General features: G+C 34.6%; 1 protein-coding gene across 4 annotated transcripts in view; it reads left to right on the plus strand.

Annotated features, from left to right (window-relative positions):
- Positions 1 to 1001: 1001 nt before the first annotated feature.
- The window catches only part of LOC133200189 (microtubule-associated serine/threonine-protein kinase 2-like), a 47237-nt gene continuing 21938 nt past the window's right edge, over positions 1002 to 26300 (plus strand). For 2 of the 4 annotated variants that reach the window (XM_061335989.1, XM_061335990.1), the window contains exons 1-6: positions 1002 to 2437; positions 2560 to 2677; positions 17259 to 17469; positions 20994 to 21079; positions 21916 to 21944; positions 23958 to 24034. In XM_061335989.1, the coding sequence (XP_061191973.1) occupies positions 1479 to 2437; positions 2560 to 2677; positions 17259 to 17469; positions 20994 to 21079; positions 21916 to 21944; positions 23958 to 24034 (1480 nt within the window). In that variant the 5' untranslated portion in view covers positions 1002 to 1478. Of the gene's footprint in view, positions 2438 to 2559; positions 2678 to 11379; positions 11811 to 17258; positions 17470 to 20993; positions 21080 to 21631; positions 21715 to 21915; positions 21945 to 23957; positions 24035 to 26300 lie in introns of those variants that run through there. The other 2 variants (XM_061335991.1, XM_061335992.1) reach the window with 2 other exon arrangements.

Raw genomic sequence — 26300 nt, forward strand, 5'->3', positions numbered from 1 at the left:
CCTTCTTTGCGAGAAAAGTAGTTTATAATGCGAATTACAACGCGGGCATCCCCATGTTGTAAAGATAAAATATTGTTCAAATTTATTGAAAAGAGGATCAAAGTTTTACACAGGATTATATAGAGACAGTGATCGTAGTTAAGATCGATAGGTTAGATTTCTTTTTTCAAAATATCTACTCAAGAAGCACTGAGCCAGAAAAAGCAAAATTTGTATGAACTTTTCCTTATATAGACCAGATTCAATTGTACAACAGGGACGTAGCATCGTTTTTCAAGGCTGAGCTGCGCAATCAGAAAAAATAATTGAGAAGCCAACAAATACAAAATTATAATAATAAATTAAATAAACAAAAATAAATAAATAAATAAAAAAATTAAAAAAAAAAATAAAATAAAATAATGCCAGCAAAAACTTCGACAAGCCCCTCCCCAAACTCTCTTTATGTCAAATCCCTGTTTGCCTTCGTTTTTTTTTTAAGTGAGTTGTGTTCCCCTCATATTTCTGTGAAAGGAAATGGTCGATATTTGTCATTCTTCGAACGTTACCCAGTCTTACATGTCATTCTTCCTTTTGTTTACTAGGATGGATAATACACATCAGTCGTCATTATTCATACTGGATTTGTAAACCAATTTATTGGTCATCCTCTTACCCCTCTTCTCACCTCCCACTTTTACCATCTCCCTTTACCCTGCTCCCCTTTGACTGCTTTAGAGCTACATGTTCTTTAAAATACCAAAGTGATCTGTTTTAGATACAACAATACATGTATAGATTAACTATCTATGATTATTTTCGATAATCGAATTACGTCTGGCATAACTTAACCCCCCCCCCCCCCTCCAACTCACAGGGGTCAGTTTGTATTTTTCGCGCGCTAAAACCGGAAATTGTTAAATCACTATTATCGAGCGATTGGGGAACAGGAAACGACACGGAACGATTGCATATGATATAGGCCTAGTGGTTCGTGTTAATATACGGTTTGTAATTCTGCTTATGGAGACAACTGAATGGCAGGAATGTTAGGCATTCGAAATGCTGTTCTCGGCTATTAGCATATGGAGAATATGGAAAGTTAAAACACGAAATGATTTGGCCATTGAAAGTATGTCATGGCCGTCAAAACAATCCGTTACACGAGGATAATGGATTAGCTAGTTGTCTGACTCACCGATACAAGAGAAATGGTCGATAACACATGTAAGGTTTTGTGTGCATTTTATCATTAAACTTTAGCTTAACAGATTTTCTAATGTTAGTATTAAGAGCGGACGTTGTGTGAACAATTTGGCGATGTGTAAACCATGTCGGGATTGATTGTAAATCGTGGCGATAGAGGATGTGAACCTGAGGTCAAGGAACAGGAATTTATCCTAAGAGATCGTAATAGTGGTTGAAAGTGTTTATTCATAGCAGGCAATGTTTTCTCAAAATGCTGTCTTCAACAAGTTTTCGATAAATAGACTATTATTATGACTTCCAAGAGGTCGCTCTTTTTTCTGGATGGTAAGGGAAAGCGAACCCCTCAGCCCAAGGGAGGGAAACCACCTACAGGGGTAGCAGGAGTTGTTAAAGAACGAGAAACACCAGTAAAGTCACCACTGGCAGAGAAAACAAACAGAAGGCCAAAGCTGAGAGTAAAAATTGTTGATAAAACAAATGGTACGGATCAAGCTTCATCTGATGAAGGGGCTTCAGGAGACTCAAAGCGACATTCCTATAGATCTGAGCTGAAAGTAGAAATTTCTAATCCGAAAGAGGAGAATCCACCCACTGTCAATCCGAAAGATGTTAATGTACATGAAAAAGAAGAGAGAAGAATTAGTGTCAACTCTCCCAGCAGTGGAAATTCAGATAGAGGTGACAGGCGACCAGTGTTCCGTCTCGGAGGAGATAGTGAATCGGCAGATGAACACCATTCAGACAGCAACCCAAGCCCCTCTGTTACAGTAGGACCAACCTGTAAAGGAGATAGTGGGTCCCCAGCTATCAATGTCTCAACTGATTCCAAAGTGACCAAAAAACAAAACCCTGCAGATGAAGCTGAAGACGCTTCATTCTCTTCTTCAGGATTTTCACCATGTAGTACCTCGGCCAGTTTTAAAAGTTTTGATGGAAGAAATCGGATAGATGATTTCAGTGATGACAGTGATTGCCCCAGACTGCGTGAAAGCATTGATCTAAGTGATGATGCGGAGGTTGCAAGCATCACAGTACCTCTAAATCGGCAGCTGCGAGTGGTGACGTCCTTGGAACCTAGCTACTCACCCAAGAGAAAAAAGTCATCTTTGGGACACTCTGAGGCCCAGACGGGGGGAGAATTTATTCGCAGATTATCCCACCATTTGATGTTTGTGGATTATCTTCGGAAGAGGGGGCTTTCCTCATGTCTCAACCATTTTCCATCTGACATGACAATAGATAATTTTCGGTAAGATTTGATGTGTGCTAATAATTTTCAATCTATTGGTATGAACTTCAAAAAAGAAATCTTAAAATCATTAAAGAGTTAATCACTATGAACTGAATTTGGTGATTGATTATCATTTGTAGAAACCTCAACAATGAAGAACTAAAAGAAAAGTACAAGATTGAGAGTTCATCCATAAGAGAAAGACTGATGCATGCAATAGTCCAGGCCACAAGGGAAGAAATGGAAGCAGACAATGAGGTAAATTAAAACTATTTCAGAAGTTGTCTAAGTCTTCTCTATTGATTGGTTATTTTTAATGCTAAGAGTATGTTTTTTGTGGTGAAATAATACATGTGTCGAAGTGTAAATATGATTGGTTGACAGATAAAATAATCCAAACTATCATTTTCATATAATGATTAAGGTCATTATTGGTACATTATGGGAATACTGCTGATAATTACTTATAAAACATCATAAAATTGATTTCATGATTAGGATGTACAAAATGAATAGAGATCCACTTTGTAATTTTTGAAAGCTGGGCACACCCATTTTGTAGAGACAAGGGAATGATTTATGATTATTGTGGTAAGATATTCAATAAAACATTTCCTTTATATTTTATATATATATATATATATATATAGAGAGAGAGAGAGAGAGAGAGAGAGAGAGAGGAAATCTACAGGTATTAATGTCTGCAATGTTCATTGACAAGTGTGTCCTCGGATTTTCACCTTGGCTTAAAACGTAGAGTGACACAAAATGTCAATATTTACCAAGGGTAAATTGTCTGATGTTCACGTACCAAAGCAAGGTCAGTTTTTTTCTCTGGGTCCTATTCAAGAATGTTATAGAGAAAATGGCATACTGTATGCACTGGTGTGGAGAGGTTAAATAAGTCTGAGGTAAGAATCATTCAGATGATGAAGGGAGAAGTAATGTTTTAATAATCTGCAGTTTATTGACCACACCAATTGATTTTTTCCCCAGTACACTGCAGAGTATTGCTATTCTATGACAGAAGACACCATTTTATGTGGCAGTTTTATGAGGAGAAAACATACAACTGAAACTGCATGTATAGTGAACTCATAAAAGTTTCAGACAAATCAATATAAAAAATGAATTGCATTTACATTACACTTCAAATCTACCAAGGGAAAGACTCATCCACCTTGTATAGGAAATCCATTCTTAACCTGAAAGTGGGCTTTTCAGATAAATCAGGTTAAGTGAGAGCTTTGTTTGTTATGGTTTATAAAGAATATTCTACTTGAGCAAAAGCATTATGAAATCTTCCACTTTTATAAACATGTTTTTGAATGATACATGTATAAACATCATACATTGAAGTAAAGATGAAAAACTGTGTGGAAAAATAAGAACACTTTTATTATTCCTGAAATTGAATTGAGATATTATTTTTGGATATACTGTAAAATCACATATTTTCGAGGGTTGAAATTTTCATGGTTTGAGAAAAATATATTGGTTCATGGGGATTTGATTCGTGGATTAAAATTGTTGCAGAGTAATGTATGTGATAAATTAGTACAATTCTCTTTTCTGCTTAAACTTTCAGTAAGGTATGACATTCTTGGCGATACATAATTAGTGTCTCTCAAATGGTGAAATGGTAAATTTTCGGTTCAGTTTCAGGTTTTTCAGTTTGGTTATTTACCCGGTACATCTATTTTAAACTTTAATTTCATAAATTAAAATTGAAAAATCTTTTTCTGCTGTATTGAATTCAATTGTTTACGTCTTGACATTGATGTTTAGCATTACTAGGCCGACTATTAGCGATAACATGATCACTTTTGCTCATTTCAAAAGTCATCCAATCATTTTGAGACAAATATTTTGCCATGTGTGAAGTAGATTTCAGTTGGCTTGCAATGTTTATTTATCACTCTTATCGTCATCATTCTTTTGATTTCAATGCCTTTTTTGTATAAAACAGATTCTAAAATATATACAAACCAAACCCGAAGCAAAATCCAGAAAAATGGAACTGAAACTGAACCGAACAACTTCGACCACAGTTTCGGTTATTTCAGGCAACTGTGACAGCACTAATTAAAATTGCTTCCACAAGGTACTTCTTAATTTTGAAAAAGCACCACCTGTTTCTAATCTTTTTGAAAGCCCTGCGTATGTACTGACTACTGAAACTACATTTATTCTGTCAAATATATTGAAAGATGGAGGTATTGTTTAAGTGTGATCTCGGTAAGGGAGTGGAAAAAAAGCCAGTTTTTAAAAGTGGGCCTATCTGGTATATTTTATTATTTCTGAATTCTTTGCATAACATAAATCGTGGTAGACTACATATATGTAATAATTTAAGTGATTATCAATCAATGTTTGTAAATTTGTAGCTAGCTGCAGATCGGTAGCTCACTGGTCTGAAAAAATTGGGATGGACGACCAGAGATCTACTGTATCAGTGCTACTCATTGAAAAAGTGTATTGCGCACAAAAAGTGTGCTGTTTCTGGATTTATTTCACCATATTTTTTTCAAACTGCCATTTCAAAATGTTGCCATCTGTGTGTTCCTAACATGTGCTTTTACTATTTCCACAACAAAAACATTCCAAATAACCATTGTTAATAGCCCTCCTGGTAGGGCTGTCATGAGTACCCGAAATAACCGAGAACCGCGGTCCAAGTTGTTCGGTTCGGTTCCGGTTCCATTTTTCCAGATTTCGGTTCGGGTCTGGTTTATATATTAGAGTCTGTTCAATACAAAAAATGGCGTCGAAATCAAAGGAATGATGACGATAACAGTGATAAATAAACATCACAACTGAAATCTACTTCATTCCATGACAAAACACTTGTCACGGAAGTATTAGATAATTATCAAAATGAGCAGGAATGGTCAGGTTGTGGCTAATAGTAGGCCAAGTCACCGATGTCTAGACGTTCGCATGGTTAAGACTTGTTTTCAATGTAAATTTAATGTAACAAATAAAGATTTTTCAAGTTAAATTCATGAAATTAAGGTTTAAAATAGATGTAAATACCCGACCCGAAAAACCCGAAACCGAACCGAAAATTTACAGAACCGACCCGACCCGAAAAATTTTGGAACCGTGACAGCCCTACCTCCTGGGCTTAAAATTGACACATACTATCAAAAATTTCACCTATTTTTACTGCCATTTTGGATGGCAAGATAATTTGGTCCAACACCCTTTGCAGGGTTCTCATTAAGTGCCGGCAACAGGCAATTTTGCCTTCTATTTACACAATGGTGCCGGTTACTTTACTTTCAAAAATCAGAAGGATCATTTAAAGAAAAATCGATACTGCAGCAGAGGTCTTCGGCTATCACATTTGTTTTATTAATCGTAGTGAATAAAAAAGCGTAAACATTAAATGGTTGTCATTCAAAATGTGGTGATGATTCTGGAATCGCGATCGGTCTGGTTTAAGTTTTACTAAGCGTTTTTCATTTTCGGTTTTGAAACTGCAGCAAGGGCGATGGCTGCAGACAACTGCTACAGAAATGCAACAAAAATTTGTTTGAAAAATCTTTATTTACAACAAATTACAAAAATCAAGGAAGTTAAATGGATAAGCTGTGTGCTACTCCTGTGATTTTTTTTTTTGGCAGAATGGGCTCCTAAAAAGTGTTATATGGAGAACAAATAAAACAAGTCAAAATATGCCGAGATAGGTCCCAGATGCCACCTCCTGCAATGTAAATTTTTAAAAATTTTCCAGGGGGAGGGGGGACCCCATATTGCAGAAAGGGGGAAACCCCCCTCTCGGACTCCCCCCCCTCAGGCCAGTGGCCCTTGGTTTGGGCCTTTGGCCCTCAAGTCAACAGTGCTCCCTATACTTTTTCTTTTCCTCCACTTACTCTAAAAATTATTGAGAACCCTGCCTTTGTACATTGTCAGCTATGAAAGTAGTTGATAAAGGTCTTAGGAATTATTTTGAAATCAAGTTTTTGTGCAGTTGAGGTAAGAATTTGGAGAAATAAATCCAGAGCAGACTGTCTTCACGAAAACTTTTCAAACTTACTGGCCTGTAGTACCAGTGAACTTTCTAAATTTACTGGCACACCAAAAATTTTACTGCCTCCCCTTAATTTAAAAAAAATGAATACAGAATTATAAATTAATACATGCCAACTTTAGAAACGCCGCCATTTTTCGCCCTTTTTTGTTTCATTAAGTTGTTCGTAGGATATTCACGCATTTTACATACTAGTTAATAGTTACTAGTTAGTTCCCTTTTTTCAATTGTCACGTCCAGGGTTAGTATATATACTGTAATACGTCCCTGTTACGTATAATAATATGAAACACCAACACATGCTTGTTCTTTTTATTTAAATAAATATAATTTAATTCTGATTGTAACACGCCATTTGATTGGATAAAATATTTACTTTTATCGTATAAATTGGGTTGCCTACATCACAATGACTTGCGTCAGAAATGTATTGATCCACCTGACGTTACATTAAAATTTTGTACAATTCGAAGTCATTTTTTAAGAGCAATCATCTTTTTTCTTAAACTAAATGAATGAAAATTAAATTATAAGGAATGAAATTAATAGCTAACCAATTTATACAGTATAAAATGGGTTGGAACAGTTTATGCTTTTTTATAAACCGTTTCAGGGTTTATAAAGCGTAAACTGCCCCAACCCACTTTATAACGGTATAAATTGTGTAGCTATTAAATTCATGCCTTAAATATTAATAAAATTTATGCAAGCAAGACATTTTAAATATATTTTGACTGAGTATGACTTTGAGAATCTACAAGCCCATCGGACTTCTTGAATTCTGATTTTCGCTGACCCCGACATCAGAATTTACTTGGCCTCAGTCTTCGGACCACTGAGTTTTCATGAAGACTCAAGCAACCACAACTTTTTTTGCACAATGAATACACAGTTTTTTCTATGGGTTGCACTGTTAAGCTCTCCAGTCTATCAATAATTTTTTGGGGAGTGGGGGTGGCTACAGTTCTGCAGAGTGTTGCATTCTTGGAAAAGAAACAAAGATTTGCTTGACCATTGATCAGAATTGGACTGTTAGAATTTCCTCTGTTCTTACTAGTTAGTCTATAGAGCTCACTATTTGAGCAATGGAATGGTTCACTTTGATTGCTGTGCTTTGTGTTACAAACATGAATTGGTTTTAAAAAAAATTCCAAATTAAATCCTTCCTGATGGGCTTGTCCTCTGAAGAGTTTTTTTATGAAGTCTGTTGACGAATTCTTGCTGATTTTTGTTAGTCAGACTATAATATTCAGGCAGGTGATGTGGCCTATTGGCATCTTGTTACTCATAACCAAAGCAGCTATTTTCATATATCTTGGAATGCAGTATTAAACAGTTATTAAACCACATGTAATCTTCATATAACTCAGATTAAGAAAAAAAAAACAAATAAGGATTAGTAAATCCTGTCTGATAGTTGGTTATTTTATTTATTTCTCTGTTTATTAGATTGTCAGGTTGCACGTATGCCAGACTATCCTGACCAATTAATGGGACCTGTTTATAGCCACATTTCTATGTGATTTAGTAGAGAAAAAATGTTTCAGAATATTACTTTAAACTGACAAATGGAAGTCCATTATAAATTATAAACACAAAGAAACCCTTCAGTGTCTGGATCCATACATTTCTCAAGAATTTGACAAAAAGTTCAAGTATGCAAACTGCAAATAGTAAAATAATTATGGGAAGAGAGAGAGAGAGAGAGTTGGAATGGTCGGTGCTGGTGGTGGGTATTGGAATTATATGCTCATCCATGAAAAAGCCATGAAAAAGAACAGTTGATGAAACAAATAGGAATAAATGCAAAGTTGAGAGGTCCTTTTTCCTTTGGATTTCTTATTCCTGCCTGACAAGTAACTCTAGAGTGATCCTGGATTTGGGGGGGTTGTTTACTATGTCCTATGACCTTGACTCCAGGCTCTTATGAATGAAGATCACAGATAAAGCTTGAATTGCTAGATAAACAAAATTTTCTTATCCTTGAACAGAGTAGATTGTCAATGACCTGAGTTAACTCAGATCAACAGGTGTTCCCTGTGGGGTTTGTCCCTCAACATGTTAATTGTGTTGCCCACATCTGTAGACTTCCTTAATTAGGCATGATGTCAAGTATATTTTGATCCGACATAATTGATTTATTTAATATTTATGTGAATAATTAGTTTTCTTTTCTGCAGACTTCCTAAATTAGGCATTAGGTCAAGTTCATTTTGATCTTACATAAATTATTAATATTTTGTGTGCTTAAGATAATGCAGGTTTGTTCAGTCACATGGAAAACATGTCAATACCCACATCCTCCCAACTGTCTGAGGATTTGCTCAGTACATACATGCATTTAAAGATTGTAAAAAGGAATATTTCTGAACCTGACTGGGTCAGATTTTAAGAGAATTCTTTTATATTATGTTACATATATCTTATCCCCAATTCAAAAAGGACTTACTGGTGTACGTACGTCATCAAAGGTTTTAATAATTTAAATACCTGTATTTATTCATTTATAGTTTACACATTTAGAAGCAGCCCATTATTTCTTTCTGTGGGTGTTTGGATTGTCTGAACTTTTAGTTTGTTCCATTACCCTGGCTTTTATAGTTCAATTACAATTCTATTGAAGTTCAAGTACCAATTTCTCTTTGCATGATCAGTCAAGAAAATATCTTTCTTTTACCAGTACCCTAGAATTCTATTTTGAGGCAGTAGAGTTTCTAACATATATGGATGCATGCAATATTGATTCTGGAAGAGAACAGCATGTCACTACCAAAGTTAAATTTATACATGTAAAGGGGCACTTGTTCCTATTTAATAAAGGAATTCAGGGATGATGTCAAGGCATATTGCCCGACGGAATCTTAATAGACAGAAAGTATGAGCTCACAGGTAACAATAAAAACTGTCATTATCATGCCAGGGATGTTCAGTGGAAATGAAGATTTACATGCATCACGCTAAAAACCTATTGCAGTGTTGCATGTCGTCTTGGTTGTGAGTTGACGCAGTTAATCAGTTATTCTTCACTTTGGAAATCATTGTGTACACATGCATTAGCCTAATTTTTTTTTTACTAAACTAAATACCAGTGCCAGAGTGGGTTGTGAGAATCTTTTCCAGTAATGGATCGTTATACTCAAGCTTTTGTCACTACTAGGAAGAATTATTTAAAGTACATATGTATGTCTATACTGTAATATTATGCTAAACGCTTTGTGTGATGAGATTAAATTAACTTGCCAGACATTCTGGTGTATACACCTACCTACCAGCTATACCTGATACTGTGGATTTACAGTATTTTATTGGGAAAATCCAATCTAAAGCCTTTGAAGACTTCCATCACGCCCCAGAAACAATTTCCGGCAGGTGAAACAACAAGATAAGCAGGCCAGAGTTTAATGTGAAGTGTGTATTAATTTGATATTTGATGCAGATATCTTCTTACTGGACCTCAGAATTTTGCTGCATTTTTCGCTGTGTGCAGTAATTTTTTTTTAGTAGACAACCTTCACAAAAGCAGCTGTTTTTACTTAGTGTGGTACCTGTTCTGTCATTTTCCTGTGTAAACACTGAACAGACTGAGGAAGATTATATTTTTCTGTATAGCCAGTGTTTGGATTTTTTTGTAGTACATGATTAACTTTGTTTATACTGTGTGTATTGGTGTTGTTTGATCCCCTGAGGAAATCTATATACCATCAGCTGTGACGTCAGGCATTGACTAAGTGGTGGAAGTACAAAAATCTGCACACCTGGTCCATTTAGGGATGTCTACACACTGTATTTAGTGGTCAATAAAGCAAAGAATGGAGGAGAACAGTCTTCCACATGTGACTCCTAACTTGCAGTGAAAAGCATGAACTTTTCCCCTCCGTTATTTGGGATCTTTTAATCAAGAGACAGAAGCTGGTCAGAGGATGACATGGAGGCAATCTCGGGGAGAGAATTTCCTTGTACTATTGGATCACTTTTCTCTGGCCTGACTGAGGATATTTGATTTGACTTGATGCATTGACACTGTTTGATGACAAAGTCAGACCTGATTTCCCTATTGATGTTACTCTGGGATATGGAAAATCAATTAGTTTAAATAGCATCTTTTGTATGCATTAATTTTGCTAATTTGAATGTGATTTAGGTACAGGCAAAATAAATATCATTTGGATATCTGTATGTACTGCTGCAACAACACTATAGGAGTAGGGGAGGAAGGATATAACATCCTCTCTGTATGCACAGATATTTGTTTTTTTTCACTGGATGTAGGAAATGACTTAAGGATTGCAATTGTCACAGCATTAATCAGTGTGCACAAGGATCTTTAATGTATTTATATTATCACTTTTTGTGAATATTGAATTAGATGAAGATTTGCAAGACTTCAATTAACACTTTCTGATTATATAAGAGGATGAATACCTGTGGATCTTTAACGTGTTGAGGAAGATGATGGACTAAGTATCTGGTAAGGTTGAAAAGAATTGTACAACATAATGTTTAGAACAACCTAATTAAAATTGTTATAGAGGGGGAAAAAATCACAAGTTTCACACATCTTGAAGATCTGGAACCTGACAAAAGCAGTGGATTACAGTTGTAGAGGCGCTAGCAGCTTACCTTTGCCAATAAAAACAAAAATGTTTACATACTCACCGTATACATGTAAATCCTTTGACAAGGCTAACAGAAGTGCATTTGGCATCTTCAAGAAACATTAATGATGTGAAGGATTCAAAAATGTGTCAAGATCATAGAAAATATGTCTCCTGTCTACAAGTCTGAAAAGTGGATTCTGAAAGAAGAAGGACTTTCAAGGCAACCTGACCTTTTTTCTCATTATCACCTTGTGTATGACACAAGTTTATGTATGACATAAGTTTAATTTCTCTGTCTTAACATTGCTGGTATTTAACTCATGTTAACAGAAATGAAGATATTGTGTCTATTTGTTGTGAAATTCCTATAGCAGTTGGAAAATTACATCTGTCAGGTGTGAAAACTAATTTGTTGAGCAAAATAATATTGGAATGGATATTTACATCCTAGACATGAACACATCAATAGTTATGTTAAAGACAAGAATTGGAGAATATTTTTCAATGTTTTGGATGATTTCATAACAAAATGAAACCTGCCACCCATGAAGAACATGAAAGCAGTAATGCTAGTGTAAGGGTTGATGAAAGTTCGGATATCGTGGTATTAAGAAATGGTACTTCTGGAGGAAAGAGTGATTCTGGAGTTAGGAATGATAACCGAGGGGTGATAACAAGACGACGTGGGTGTCTACCACTAAGAGTCAGGATTTCTTCTTCATCAGATCTCGAGTACGATGTACTTTTTTCAAGAAACGTATGTATTGTAATATTAAAGCCTAATTTTCTTTGTTAATGTCCCAATTTTAAGTTGATTTGAGTTTCCAGTAGTAAGTTATTTTAGAAGTCAAGATCTATCATGTTTACAAGGAAGGAATTCTGGTTCACAAAATTATGTTCATTTGACTTTGAAAAGATTTGAGAGCATCCCTTTCATTCTGCACATACAGATTTTAAGTAGGATAAATTTACCACTTTCAAAATGACTAGCTTATATCGGATGGATCTAATATCAGAACTAGTCCCATGGTACAAAGTATGAAATACCTGTAATATCAGTCAAAGGCTGAAAACTGTGCTTTAAAAGAAATTTCTTTTTTATTTAAATTCAACATGCATATAATGAAGAAATAAATGATTTGTACTAATATCTTGGTTAAAAAGAAGGATAGATATATGCCCAAAGACAATATGTAAAACAGAATGAAACCCCTTTAAAATCATTTTTCTAAAGAAAATGGTGATATCCAAATTCCCCCACTCCTTTGACAAAGGGAAAAGTCAGCCACATTTACAGTTTCAGAAGTTGGCAGATATGTGAAGGACAAAGATATGTGTTCATTTAATAGTAGGCATTTTTTCCTATAAAGGTCACTTTGGGAGTGTCAAGGGATAAATAATATGTATATCTATGTGGATGTATATCTCAGCTGTGTTATCAGGGATTGGATCCTTTCTTCTGAAATGTGAAATATTAAAGATTATTGATATAATGATTATTCTCATTTATACATACAGGAACTTACCCTAATTATCTGTGGTATATAGGATCAATGTATCTTATATACCATAAAATTTAACAGAGTTTGGGTTAATCAAATTTTGTTTTCCTATTCATGCAAGCATTTTGTATGAAGTGATGCTAACTTTTATTTCCACAAGAATACGTATTTAAGATTGCTAGCCCATTTTATGTTTATTCTTCATATTGCAGATGTTTTTGTGCTGGAATTCCCATCTGAACTTGTGTTTATTGTTATTATCATATAGACTGAAATGTATTCTTGCCAACTTCAGCACCTTTGAAGTGGTTAACAAAGGCTCTTGGATTTCCATTGCACTCATTATACCTGGCTTCAAAAACACCCAAATCTATTACATCCTTTTTCCATGTCAAGTGTTTAAGTGACTCCTTACAACATAAAAAAGATTTCTGTTTTTACTGTGTCATCTCTCAAACCGAGATCTTAAGAAATTTCTCCTATTGTCAAGAGATTATTAGAGCTTCTCTGTTGAACTAATGAACCTAAGTAAAAAGGTCATTCAATATCATCTATTTCTTAATTTGTCTATACAGTGGATGAGATATGCTCTCTCTTTTGATAGGCCTGTAATCAGTTTATTTCACTTCAGTTGATCATAAGTACGTCTTGCTCTCAATGTATTGGATTTCATTTCTGTAGGACATAGAGGTCATGTCGTGTCAGCAAGGTTAAGGGAGTTAAAATAAAACAGTTGTTATGTTGACTTTATATATACCACAATTTTCTTGCATATCTGAAAAGAGAGGAAATAGAAAGGTAGAGAAATGTGGGCAGGTTTACAACCGTGTTGTTATTGCATGTTTCCTGGAAATTTGAAGTTGTAAGCAATAAAGAATAATGTTTACATTCATTTATAAATTATTTTGGCTGTATGTCTCATATTTTCTTCCATGTGGATAACAAGTTTACAATGACTGCACCCTAGATTTGGATTCACAATGATCTTCCAGAAACACTAAGAATCACACAAAGTTCAGTGACTGCATGTTCACCCCATGAAAACAGTGATTCCAGAAAGAAAAAGATTGGTTATTGAATTACTGTTTACTTCCCAGAAAATATTTTGCTGATTACAGGTTGGTGACTGCTCCTGCACTTGATGCTTTCAGTCCTATAAAGAAATCAATTTAACTTTGTTCCTTTAAAGCAAGGGAAAAAAAATAACTTTGCAGAGGCATCCAAAGGGTAAAATCTTTGAATACAGGGTTTCAATTTTTTCTTTCATTTGATGAGGAGGAAAGGGAGTATAAGCAAAGTTATTATGAAAACAAACACAAAGTAGACAGTAGGAAAGTCGCTTGTATTGTTTTGCCATGAACCCTTCACATCCCAACTCCCCCAACACCACATGACCATAATAAGAAGAGAATACCACATGAACAGTACTTAAACATCTTAGTTTCACTTAAACCATGCACTCTACAACATGACCACTACCACTAGAATAGGAATACTACAAACACCTCAAGTTCACCACCACATCAGTATTAAACCACTCTACACCACCACCACCACAGCATGACAACCTCTATATCAGAGTACACCTTGAACATTTATAACTACAAACATCTTGTCATCATCAGTTGAACACATCAGTATTGAGCCACTTTTACTACCACTACCCTGGGCTGTCATAGTTCCCAAACTTTTCGGAAATGACTGCAGGAATGGATGTTTTATTTGGCAGAACATTGCAATGTTTCACATAGTTTAAGATTGACATTATTTATAAATCAGAACAGTGCTGCTCTACTACCTTCCAATTAATTTTGTGTAACAGGAATGGAGAAAATGTATGGCTGGACCAGGACCTCTGCATCACTAGTCAGGTGCTCTACCAACTGAGCTACTTAGGCCGATATCCATGGCCCAAACTATTACATTCCTCCCTCCTTAAATTGTCTTCACCCTCAAAGACACAACTCAAATTCTTATTAGCCCATGACAGGACTTTCACTTGCAAGTCCAGGGGTGGTCAACGGCACCCTGAATCTCCAGTCAGGTGCTCTACCAACTGAGCTATCTGGCCACTGGTGATTGAACCCATCTGACCGCCACATTTGTGAATTGTTTTCTAAATACATTTATTTCATACCCTGATAAACATATTTTTTTTATAATACCGGTACAGTTATTAGTTGTGAATTTATGTTTCAAACCTGACAGGTGACAAACTACCTTGACATATGCAAAACTTACAGCAATTTTGGAATGGAAGATAATATATGATATCTTAACTAACATTAAAAGAATATTTTTCTATTTAAATTTTGAATTTTTGGGGCATTGTTCTATTCACAAAATACCACAAAAATTGTACATCTGCAGAAAATACCTGTTAAACGGTATTTTGTGACCTTCGATCATTAGTTACCTGAGCTGTCATGCAGTGTCATAGGGTTATAATGAACAAGTAATAAAGTGATCTGTCTTGTTACTGTTAATACTTAAACCCTGCTATAACACAGCACTGAACGAATTTTATTGTAGGGTGTGGATGAACGTGCAGATTTGACATGTAGTGGGAATGAAAACCTTTTGTGAAAATTTTAAAATTTACCAGAATATTAAATTTTGTGGAGATACAAATTGCTGTGGGTTGTCAAATATTGTAATGTTTGTACCAATATGTGGATATATCTGAACTCTTCTAGTCCTAGTCTAGACAAGTCTCCTGGAATTCAGTCGGACATGTACTAGTAAATTCAGTTAAGCTTAAAAAATACCTACTCCTCACTCATTTATATGATTGACAGCTTTCTATTTCGTCCTTGTACTGGACTTGTCCAATTTGCACTTTACATTTTACAAGGCAGTAAGCCAATTTGGCAAATATTGATCTCACAACACACATATAAACCTGAATTTAAATTCATTAATTCCAGAGTGTGGGATAAGTATTTTGTTGAAGCATGTTTTATTTAGCTTTGAATTTTTGTAAACCCTTTTGTGTTGCAGATTTAAACTTTATAAATTGTCAGCTTTGTGGCTCTCATTCTTCCATTCAGGGTTTATTTCCTTATGTCAATGGAACTGACCCTTCAGGTCTCGGTAAATAGACCAGATATATGTAGGTTTATAATGATACCTACTCTTAAATATACATGTACCAGTAATTGTCTACTAGGATATGTATCTGATCCAGTAATAGAATTAGATGGTAGAATTAACCCAGGTTTATTACACATGATTATACCAGAAGAAAGCAGTTTTTATCATTAACTGCTCCCAGGCAATTGTAATTAAGGCTTTGCTTTATATGGAAATTGCAGATACCGGTAGTAGAAATTAGACCAATTAATAGAAAAAATCCTGTGTTTTTATTTCATTTTGATTTTCATTTCAATGTTTGACCCCCCCCCCCCCCCCCTCGATTGCCGTAGACAGGGTTTGCAAAAATTTGATTGTTACAAAAATATCTGGAATCAGTTATATATAAATTCTGTATAATACCTGCAGTGTTTACTTTTTACAACTTTTGCCATTCTAGCAGTTTTTTTAACTTCAACTTTTCTGAATTTGATTTATTATCTGTAGTAAAAAATTCTTTTGAATAATTCTTAAACTCATGTTCAGTGTTAATGAAGCCACATGCAATGGGTATCCTCAGTTTTGTACTGAAATAAAATAAGAAAAATATGCTAATGATGTATTAATATTCTTTTTCTGCAGTGATGTACAAATAATGACAATTTGACTCCTAAATATATCACAATCTTATATAGAATGATGTGTGTATACTCAATCTTAGAGAGCAGCATTAAGTAGCTCATTGTAGGGATCCAAAGTTTAACATATAATATACTAGTGTTGTTACAATAGTTGCTTCCCATAGAAAATAGTAGCTGAAGGCAGAAAGTTGGTGACCATTGATAGAAAATTTTTAACATTGATATTGGCTTAATATTCCTGAAATATTTTTTAAACCAAATCTTGATGAGGATACCGTAAACTTACAGAAATCAGCACTAGCTAATCAGTGTACTCAAAATTTTGCGCAATCTTCCTCTTCAACCAATTAGCGCAACCATGTATTAGCACATTTGAGTCTTGAATGTGACAAGTATGAGTTTAAATCATACATTAGTGGGTACATAATATAGTGGACATGAAACAGCTCGATGAGCCAATTTTTGATACTGCTAAAATAAGTCTAAAGTGTCTTTTATTCAGAATAAATATTACATGGATAACGTTATATTTAATTTAATGTAACCTTTACCAATTAGTTAATTGATTGTGTGTTGCAGATTCAATTTGATGATCAATAGTAGTAGGTCTGATTCTGCATCATTTATATAGTGTAATATTCATCGACTTAAAAAGTAAAAGAAATCCTTTGGCCTTGCAAGAATATCAAAGCTATGAATAGTTTTAAATTAAAAATTCTATTGAATCTTTTTTCCTTTTTTTTGCTTTGTTTTTATTAATTATGGCTTAATTAGATTGTACATATAATTAGACTGGAATCATAATTCTGAGTTCCATTTTTTTTTCTGAAGAAAATAAACACCTCTAATTATGATGATGAAAGAGTATTAATGTAACAAAGACCTTGATTTGCAAAATGTGGGAATGAATGTGTAAGAGAGAGAGAGAGAGAGAGAGTAGGGAATCTTGTATTTAAATGGTCTGTTTTACTTTCTTTGATTATGTTTTAGTCTGATGGATGCCTCACTTCTCCGAGTCCCTTGTCACCCAATGTACGTCGTAGCCTGGACGAGTTTCCCCTGGGTCGTCCGGGGAGTATCAGAAGGTTACAGCGGACGTTATCAGAGGATTCCAGAAGACGGAGGGAGAGTCTTCCCAGCACTCCCATCAGTGTCCCAGCCAATATCGGTAGTATAACCAGTCACTCAGGACTCGGACACAGTAAGTGGCCATCACTGTTAAGCTTTTAATGTTCAAAGTAAAGGTACAGTCCTGGGTTTTTCCCCTTGTTGAAGCAATTAAATTTTTCTTGATTACTCTAAATTCATTCTCTAGGTGTTCTTTATCTCGAGAAGTATTTTCCAAGTCCCATTGTGTAAAATCTTCTGTACTCTCAATACATATGAGATCACTGCATTCCAGTATACTTGACTGTCCACCTCAATTTTAATTGATAGAAAGAGAGTCAGAGAGAGAGAGAGAGAGAGAGCATGGGCGGATACAGGATTTGTGATTAGGGGGGGCATGGATAATTTCGTTTAGGCAGGGGGTCTGGGGGCCGCCTTAAGGCCCCCAATGGGTCCCGGGCGAAGCCCTGGTGGAGGCCCAGGGGGCGAAGCCCCCGGAAGCTCCTGGGTTTTCGTGTATTTTAAGAGTAAAACCAGGCACAATAATAGTGGTATTGGTTAGTTTATATGTACCAAAGTTTGGCATTATTAATACTAGTCATATATCATACTTTGAATAGAGGGGGCCCAGGGGGCGAAGCTCCTGGGTTTTCGTGTATTTTAAGAGTAAAACCAGGCACAAAAATAGTGGTATTGGTTAGTTATATACCACAGTATGGCATTATTAATATTAGTCATATCATACTTTGAAAATTTTAGGGGGGGCGTGCGCCCCCCACGCCCCCCCCTTAAATCCCGCAGTGGAGAGAGAGAGATAGAGAGAGAGAAAGGCATAAAATATTTAAAAAATAAAATAGATTTTTAATCTTCAGAATAAGATTTTTGACTTATTTTAGTAAGACAATAATGTTCTAATTCATGTTTCATGAAGTATGTAATAATTTCAATACATTAAGATGAAAGCCAGATTATTCTTTATTGATTTCAATAAATTATACAAAAAATAAGCAGCATAATATTTTCATAAATCTGTAAAATGCCCAATATGATAAAAAAAAATTGTGTCATATCTGAACCAATTGGACTAAACTCTGGATCCCTCAAACTAATGGTCCAGTAAACTTCAGGGTTTTGAGGGTCACCTTTTTTTATTTGATTAGGAACCTGTGTGTAATGAGAACTGTTAGAACAACTTGTCCTCAATTTTACCACACAACATTCTGCTTTTATTGTAAAATTGACCAATTCTCTCATAAACATGTACTGTAATAAGTCAGTAAATGAATCTTCTTTAGTTGCATGTAAACTTGTTTTCAAATGAAGGAACCTGATCTTACCTCTACATGATACCTGTAATGTTAAATGAAGGATTAGATCCCAGTTGTGTTTTAAATATTGACTACTCTGGCTGAAAAATTAATCTCACTAATTCCTCTCACCCTGGTCTATGGGTTTTCCCCTGAGATGCATTGATTTTCATGGGAAACCGGAGATGTTTTTCTGGAGACCTTGAGAAGATAGATTGGATTTTGTGCAGAATTATTGAATAGATCTGTAATTCTCATGTGATGTAGTAAAGCACTCCATGTTGACAGAAGTGTATGTTGATTTTAATATGTTCACCATAAAGACATTTCTATCTGTACACTTTCAGAGGTAAGGCAGTGAAAGAGAGTTAAGTTATGGATGGAAAGAGCCAGATTATTAACACATGCATAGTTTCATGCAAAATACTTGAAATTAAAAGTAAATCAATACAAAAAGCAAGTCATCCATTTGTTTTTAGCTCACCTGAGCCAAAGGCTCACGAGAGCTTTTCTGATCAAAATTTGTCCATTGTCTGTTGATGTTGTCATTGTAGTCATTGTTGCAAACTTTTCACAATTTCATCTTCCAGTGGGCCAATTTCAACCAAACTTGCCATGAAGCATCCAGGAATGAAGGGGATTTAATTTTGTTCAAATGAAGGGCCACGCTCTCTTTCAAGGGTGAGATAATAAAGAAATAGTGAAAATTGGATGGGATCATTTAAAAATCTACTTATCAAAAACCAATGGGCCAAACAAGATGAAAAGATAAAAAAAAAAAGAAACATGTAGAAGGTTTTTGACAGAGTATAGATTCAAATTTTTTTCAAATCATGTCCCCCTCCCATGACGTAGTAAAGGGCCATGACAGGGGATCAGTGTTTTACAAGGAAATGTATAAATTAAGAAAAAAAGTTTTAAATCTTCTTTTCAAGAACTGTTGGGTCGTGATTTGTGATAATAATATGCAAGCAATTTTGTTCAAGTTTGTTGAAATTTCTCCCCCTCCCCCCTCCTCATTTAATTTTTTCTTCAAATAATAGGTCCTGGGCGGAGAGTTAGGCTAAAACCAGGGAGCAGTTTTTCACCAAGTGCATGTTTACTTCTTCTTCAGAACAGAAAGGCCATGTTAATTAGGTATAATGATATTGAAGATATTGAAGCATCCACAGGGTGTGTTGATTCAAGTAAGCAGGCCATGTTAATTAGGTATAATGATATTGAAGATATTGAAGCATCCACAGGGTGTGTTGATTCAAGTAAGCCTATGTTATGATGCTTTGGGGCTAGGGTCGAGCCACACAATATGGAGAAGGAATTTTTCATATGAATAAAGGTGCAAATTTATTCTGTAATCTTTTGATGACAAACAAGATGTCCAGGAAAGGTGAGTGTTGTGGTCCATGGACCTTGTGTCTCAACTATCTTAGCCCTGACAATATTAAGAACTTGTTTCTGGCTCACTTAAGTCAAATTCTCTAGTCAGATTTTCTGATGTATCATATTGACCATCATTTAAAAAATATTGATTCACATGAAATTGCTGTTTATACTTCCACTGAAGGAGTGCAATGTGTTTGGAGTATGTAGTCTGGAAAATTTCACTTCATCAATAAGGTGCAATGAATTTCATGCAAAGTAAATTTGATTTTTAGTTCTCATAAGGTGTATAAGAATTTAGATTCAAAGTTGATAAAAAAGATGATCTCATCATGTGCAAAATAGAATCAGTTGAGCACCATGTGGCTTATGGGATATTTGTTTTGATGTTGGTTTATTTACTTCTCATATGCTATGCATTTTGTTTTAAAATTGCTTCACGTAATTATTATAGAGGTTTTGCATAAACATCTTTAATTTCCTTTTTGTTATGTTCAGCAGCTCTAAAAGATTCCAAACTCAGAGTAAAAATTTTAACAAGCACCTGAAACTCGGTAAATAATTGATAACCTGTGATTTTTGCATTATGTCATGCATTACTTTTTACTCAGGTCTCAAATTAGTATATTGACATAAACAGTTAAAAATACTGATAGCATGAATTTGAAAAGGGATAATGCTAAATCTTACTTCACCCATATATTGTGGCTTGAGTGAAAATTTTGGCAAGAAAATCAGTTGAATATTGGAAATTGAACTTATTGAATGGTTGCCCACTTCTGCAGGGCCAGAATATGTGATGATCGACATAGAATGAGGCACCAGCATAATTTCTCATACAGTCTGGTTTAGACAAACATGTTAAAATAAATGTTCTGCAGTATTTCCTTGAAGGTTATAGAACCTCAGTAGAATTTAACTTTATTTTCAGGTGTAGGAGCTCTGATTGAACCAAACCTACTTAGGATGAAGAATTCCATTTTAGGACAATCAGCTCCTTCTCTCACTGCAGGCCTGGTAAGTTATTTATCATCGTCATCATCATCATCTAGAACATCATCTTTGTCATCAATTTGTGCAATGGAGAGTTTGTTATGATTATGATTATTAATTTGTATTCCTGGTAGGAATATTAATAAGATTTGAAGTAATTAGTAATTATATGTTTAGATCCATTTCTCATATCTTGTATCAACATGCTAAAAGATAGCTTTCCTCTGATGATGTGGTTGGTATGGGGATGCCCTCAAAGTTAAGAGACTGACCATACATCATGTAGGAAGTTATCTGATAATCGTTCACAGTCAGAGTGAGTAGAACTCAGATATAACTGACCTCTACCTCCTCTCTGTGCTGCCTACTCTTGACCAAGTGAATTGTATTCACCTACACCTTTCTTTTTTGCTGCTATTTTTTCTGATGGAGTAAAGGTCACTAGGCATAGAAGAAAACACTGTTCACAATGGGTATTCTGGAGGCATTGTCCAGTGAAATGTTTAGGAATTAATGAAGCAGTGAATGTGTTTTCTTCTTTTCTGGAATGTACATGCACATGCCCTGTTGAGGAATGTATAAATTCTAGGATGTCTTACAAGAATAATTATATTTTTCAAAATGTCAGTCCATGGAAACATTTGGTTCCTGAGGAACAGGTATCAGTATTCATAAAGTTGCATCTAAATCATGGCAGGTGTTTAAAATAATTTAGGAATTCATGGTTTTATATTGAAAAGTTCCATTTTTTTTTCAGGACTATGTATGACTTATTTCAGAAGTTAAAATTGTTCAAAGAAATTAACTTGCTTTATACTCAAGAACAACTTAATGATTTTATTCCTTTATTTTCCTTTTAGAAGGATCCAGGTTTTGGAAGAAGAGCAAGGTAATTACTGTTGTATTTGTTATAATACCAGCTGATAACACAACAGATTTCTGTTATAATACCAGCTGATAACACAACAGATTTCTGTTATAATACCAGCCAATAACACAACAGATTTCTGTTATAATACCAGCTAATAACACAACAGATTTCTGTTATAATACTAGCCAATAACACAACAGTTTACAAAGCTACAGTGCTATGACAAAAGTATTAATTAAAACAAAAAGTTCCATCTCTGTAAAACAGAATGTTATACAATCACACACCATAATCGGAACCCTTCTCTGAAAATGGGGGCACCTGCACATGGGAGAGGTACAATTCTTTTGATGTCCTCCTCACTTATACTCTGCAATTTTTACCCAAATATATTTGATTTTCATCAGGGAAGATATCGGTGTTCCAATGATTATCAGTATTATCCTTTGTTAATTTAAAGTTGACTGAAAATATGCCTTTTTCTTATGACATGCGTCACTACCAAATGTTTTCCTACCACTTGCCTTTTCACACCTTTTCATACAAAAATTTTTGCACTGTCTGTGGATGTACCTAATTGTTTAGGTCTCTGCTTTTGTTAAAGTCATTATGTCATTTAAATGCGCCTTCATGAGGATCCAGTCCATTCAGATCCGACTGCGCAATGTTGAATGGAAGCCCTACTTCTTTTTGCTTATTTAAATCTCTACCGTGGATAAATATTTACTCTACAATGATCTGATGATAGATACAGATATTCCTAATAAAAATTCAATTTGAGATGTTTTCTGACCAACTAACTTCATTTCAACAAACATTATCTGTAAATCATTTCTTATTTCTTTGGATTTTTGACCCATAATGAATGACTGGCTTGTTTACAATTCTATCAGAATGATGGCGACAGAAATTTATTAATTACGTCATTTTCTACAGGAAGATAACTCTGCCAAAATTTCAGTGGTTAACTTGATGTGTATCAGAAGTTTATTTTCCTTTTTAAGAACTAGGTGCATAGCGGAAACATTGCCAAATACTTTTGTCATAGCGTTTTATGTTGTGTCTTATTAAGATACAATAGGCAGACGTTTGCTGAAGCGAATAATCCGTATGGTATTTATCACAAATAATATTAAGTATTTGTAACTTCTTATAATTTAATAAATTTAGTCTTTTTGTATCTTTGCTGCCCTTGTCCTAAATATTTTTCATACTTGTAATGTTTTAATGGTTATGTGCTACTTATATATTGCTAAAGTTTAAAGTTATGTCCATGATCCAGTTCATAGAACACTGACAATGATGGGTGTTTTAAATGAGTACAAACTGGTACACATATGATACAAATTGATGTATTATAGATGTTAAGCAAGATGATATTGTAACATTATATCAGTAGTGCTTGTAATAGTGTCTATGAATATACAAGTAAATGATGATGCATGTATTAAGTAAACTCCATTGGCTTTCATGTGTCACTTTATCTGTAAGTATACATACTGCAGACAAGACCGTGACTTTAGATTTTTGCTAATGAAGTAAAAATATTGCCACACTTAGTTTATTGTGACCTGACCAGTGAGGTCTGTGGTTTAAGTCTGCAGATTCATTAAATTCATTAATCAGTGCAGTATGAATGATGTTAACGTACACTGTAAATTTCTTCTTTGGCAGTATTTTTATGTAAGGAGTTCATTGAAAGGAGGTGACCAGACAAATTATAGTTATACTAAGATCATTAAGCATTGGCTTGTGCAAAAATATGTCTCTTTAGAGAAACACAAGAATTTTATTAATGGGGTTTCCATCACTGTCTAGACTTAGTGCTAAAAGTATTATAGAATTATAAAGTGGATTTAGAATTCTTAGGGGGAAAAATGTATACACTTTGTATGCTAGGAATTATGCCATGAGGAATATTGAAAAAAAAGAAAAGAAATTGATATATACAGAAGAAAGATCAAACTGAGATAAAGGAGTGAAAACAGCAATTACTTCTATGTTATAGTACATTATTATTTTTTTTTTCAGTCGAGTTCGTAAATCCATTGTCGGTCCAAATACATCCCCAATTCTTCCACAAAGATGCCCCTCGCCTCAACTGCATGGTAAGTTAAATTCTAACTTTGAAGTTTGCTGAAAATTTTTTTTTAATATAGGATTTGAACCAAAGGCTGTAGATTATTATTTATTCTCCACTAATTTATATGAATAAGCTGACATACGAGGGTTGTTTGGAAATTATTGAGACATTTACTCCATAAAAGAAAGATAGCTTCATGAAAATTTGTCAACGTCTTATCAAGAACAAATAAAAACAAAATGTGCAAAATTTCCAATTAATTGGATCAATAGATAAGTCCCGTTCAAATTATAAAAAGGTTCATTGACCTGGAGAGCATTGCTATATCATTTAAACATCATGTCAACCGTAGATTTTCCTCGCTAAAAGATTCATTAGCTTCTACTCTTCTTTTTCTGTTTTCACTTATATTCTAGAAATCAAAACCCAAACTTGCTCTTTTCTTAAACATTTCTTTGAAAAATAATATTTAAGCTGTTGCTACTCCAATGAAAAATTTGCACAGTTTGACAGCATCATGCAGTGTCAACTTTTCCATCGCAGGTCAACATTATTTAGTTCCTAATAATTGATGGTCATATGGTGCCTTTGTTTTCACTCTGGTTGAAAAATTTGTAAGAAAAAAAGTTATACCAATAAAAAAAAAACAAACCCATAGACCTAATTTTAGCTCATCTGAACCTTTGAGCTAAGGCTCAACTGAGCTTTTCTGATCTAAATTTGTTGTCATAAACTTTTCACATTTCACAGACCTGCCTATACCCTTCCGCTTTTGGCGTAATTCTTCCGCTTTTTACCACGAAATTATGCTGTTATGCCATGAAATTTACTTTTATGCTTTTAAATATTTTTCCTAGACAACTTAATTAAAGGCTAACTTGGGAGTTAAAGTAAAGGCTTTCCTAAATAAAAACGAGAAGGTAATTCATATTAATTAATAGAGGGTTTCGGTTCTTCACGATATGATTGTTTACGTTGCAAACAACGTACGTAATATACTTTGTAGTTATGCTTTTTAAATGGGTGGCGTGCCAAAATGAATAAAAAAAACTTTTGAATGAAATGTGCAATAAGTAAAGTGAGGTTAATTTTCAATTCCGTTTTTTCTTACATTGCATAGAACAACATAGAGACAATTAAATGTAAGGAGAACAGAAACAAAACAGCGCAATGTAGAATTAGTATTAACATGCAAATGAAACTTTGAATTATGTGATTTTCGATAAATTTTCCAAAAGTTCATTAGGCATGTAAGTTTAATATGTTTGATATGACTGCATTTAGGATACCAGTTTTACAATACATGGCCTTTTTGTCAATAAATGATTTGAAAACGGAACATTCATGCTTGATTTCTTCAATGATGTACAATTACAGGTTTATTAAGACAATATAGTATCATTGCAAAACATCAAACTAAGGAAGCATAAAGGATTACGCCTTAATCTCTTAAATTCCGCCAAAATGAGTATTGAAATTACACCCTCGCAATGAAAAGGGTAGACAGGTCTGATTTCAGCTTCTTCTCCAGATCCACTGGACCAATTTCAACCAAACTTGGCACAGAGTATCCTTGCATAAAGGGGATTCAAGTTTATTCAAATGAAGAGCCACACTCTCTTCCAAGGGGAGATAATAATTAATAAATAGTAAAAATTGGGTGGGGTAATTTAAAAATCTTCTTCTTAAGATCTCGAGCCACTGGGCCAGAAAAGATGAAACGTATGTGAAAGCTTTCTAGGGTAGTGTAGATTCAGGTTTGTTTAAATCATGGCCCCCCAGGGTAGAGTGGGGCAATATGGGCGATCAAAGTTTTACAAAGGAATATATAGGAAAAATCTTTAAAAATTTTCTTCACAAGAACAGCAAAGTCATGATGACATACATATTTGTATGGAAGCATCCTCAGGTAGTGTAGACTGAAGTTTGTTCAAATCATGACCCCTGGAGGTAGGGTAGGGCCATGATGGGCAATCAAGTTTTAAATAGGAATATATAGGAAAAATCATTTTTTAGGGAACGGCAAAGTCATGATTAGTCATATTTATATGAAAAGCATCCTCAGATTCAAGTGTGTTCTAATCATGACACTTGGGGTAGGGTGGAGCCACAATATATTATCTTAAATTACATGGGGAATATATAGGGAGAAAATCTGATGAAGAACAGAATTTAAGGGCCATAGTTATTCAGATGAGCATTGTGACCAATGGGCCTCTTGTGTTTATGCAGTTTGTTTAGTCTGGACAGGAGATCCCAAAACGCTACAAAAAATTTTAGGTATGCTTGCA

The sequence above is a fragment of the Saccostrea echinata genome, unplaced genomic scaffold, assembly GCF_033153115.1.
Source record: "Saccostrea echinata isolate AGI-Se365-2 ecotype Australia unplaced genomic scaffold, CSIRO_AGI_Sech_v1 ptg000037l, whole genome shotgun sequence".
Lineage (NCBI taxonomy): Eukaryota > Metazoa > Mollusca > Bivalvia > Ostreida > Ostreidae > Saccostrea > Saccostrea echinata.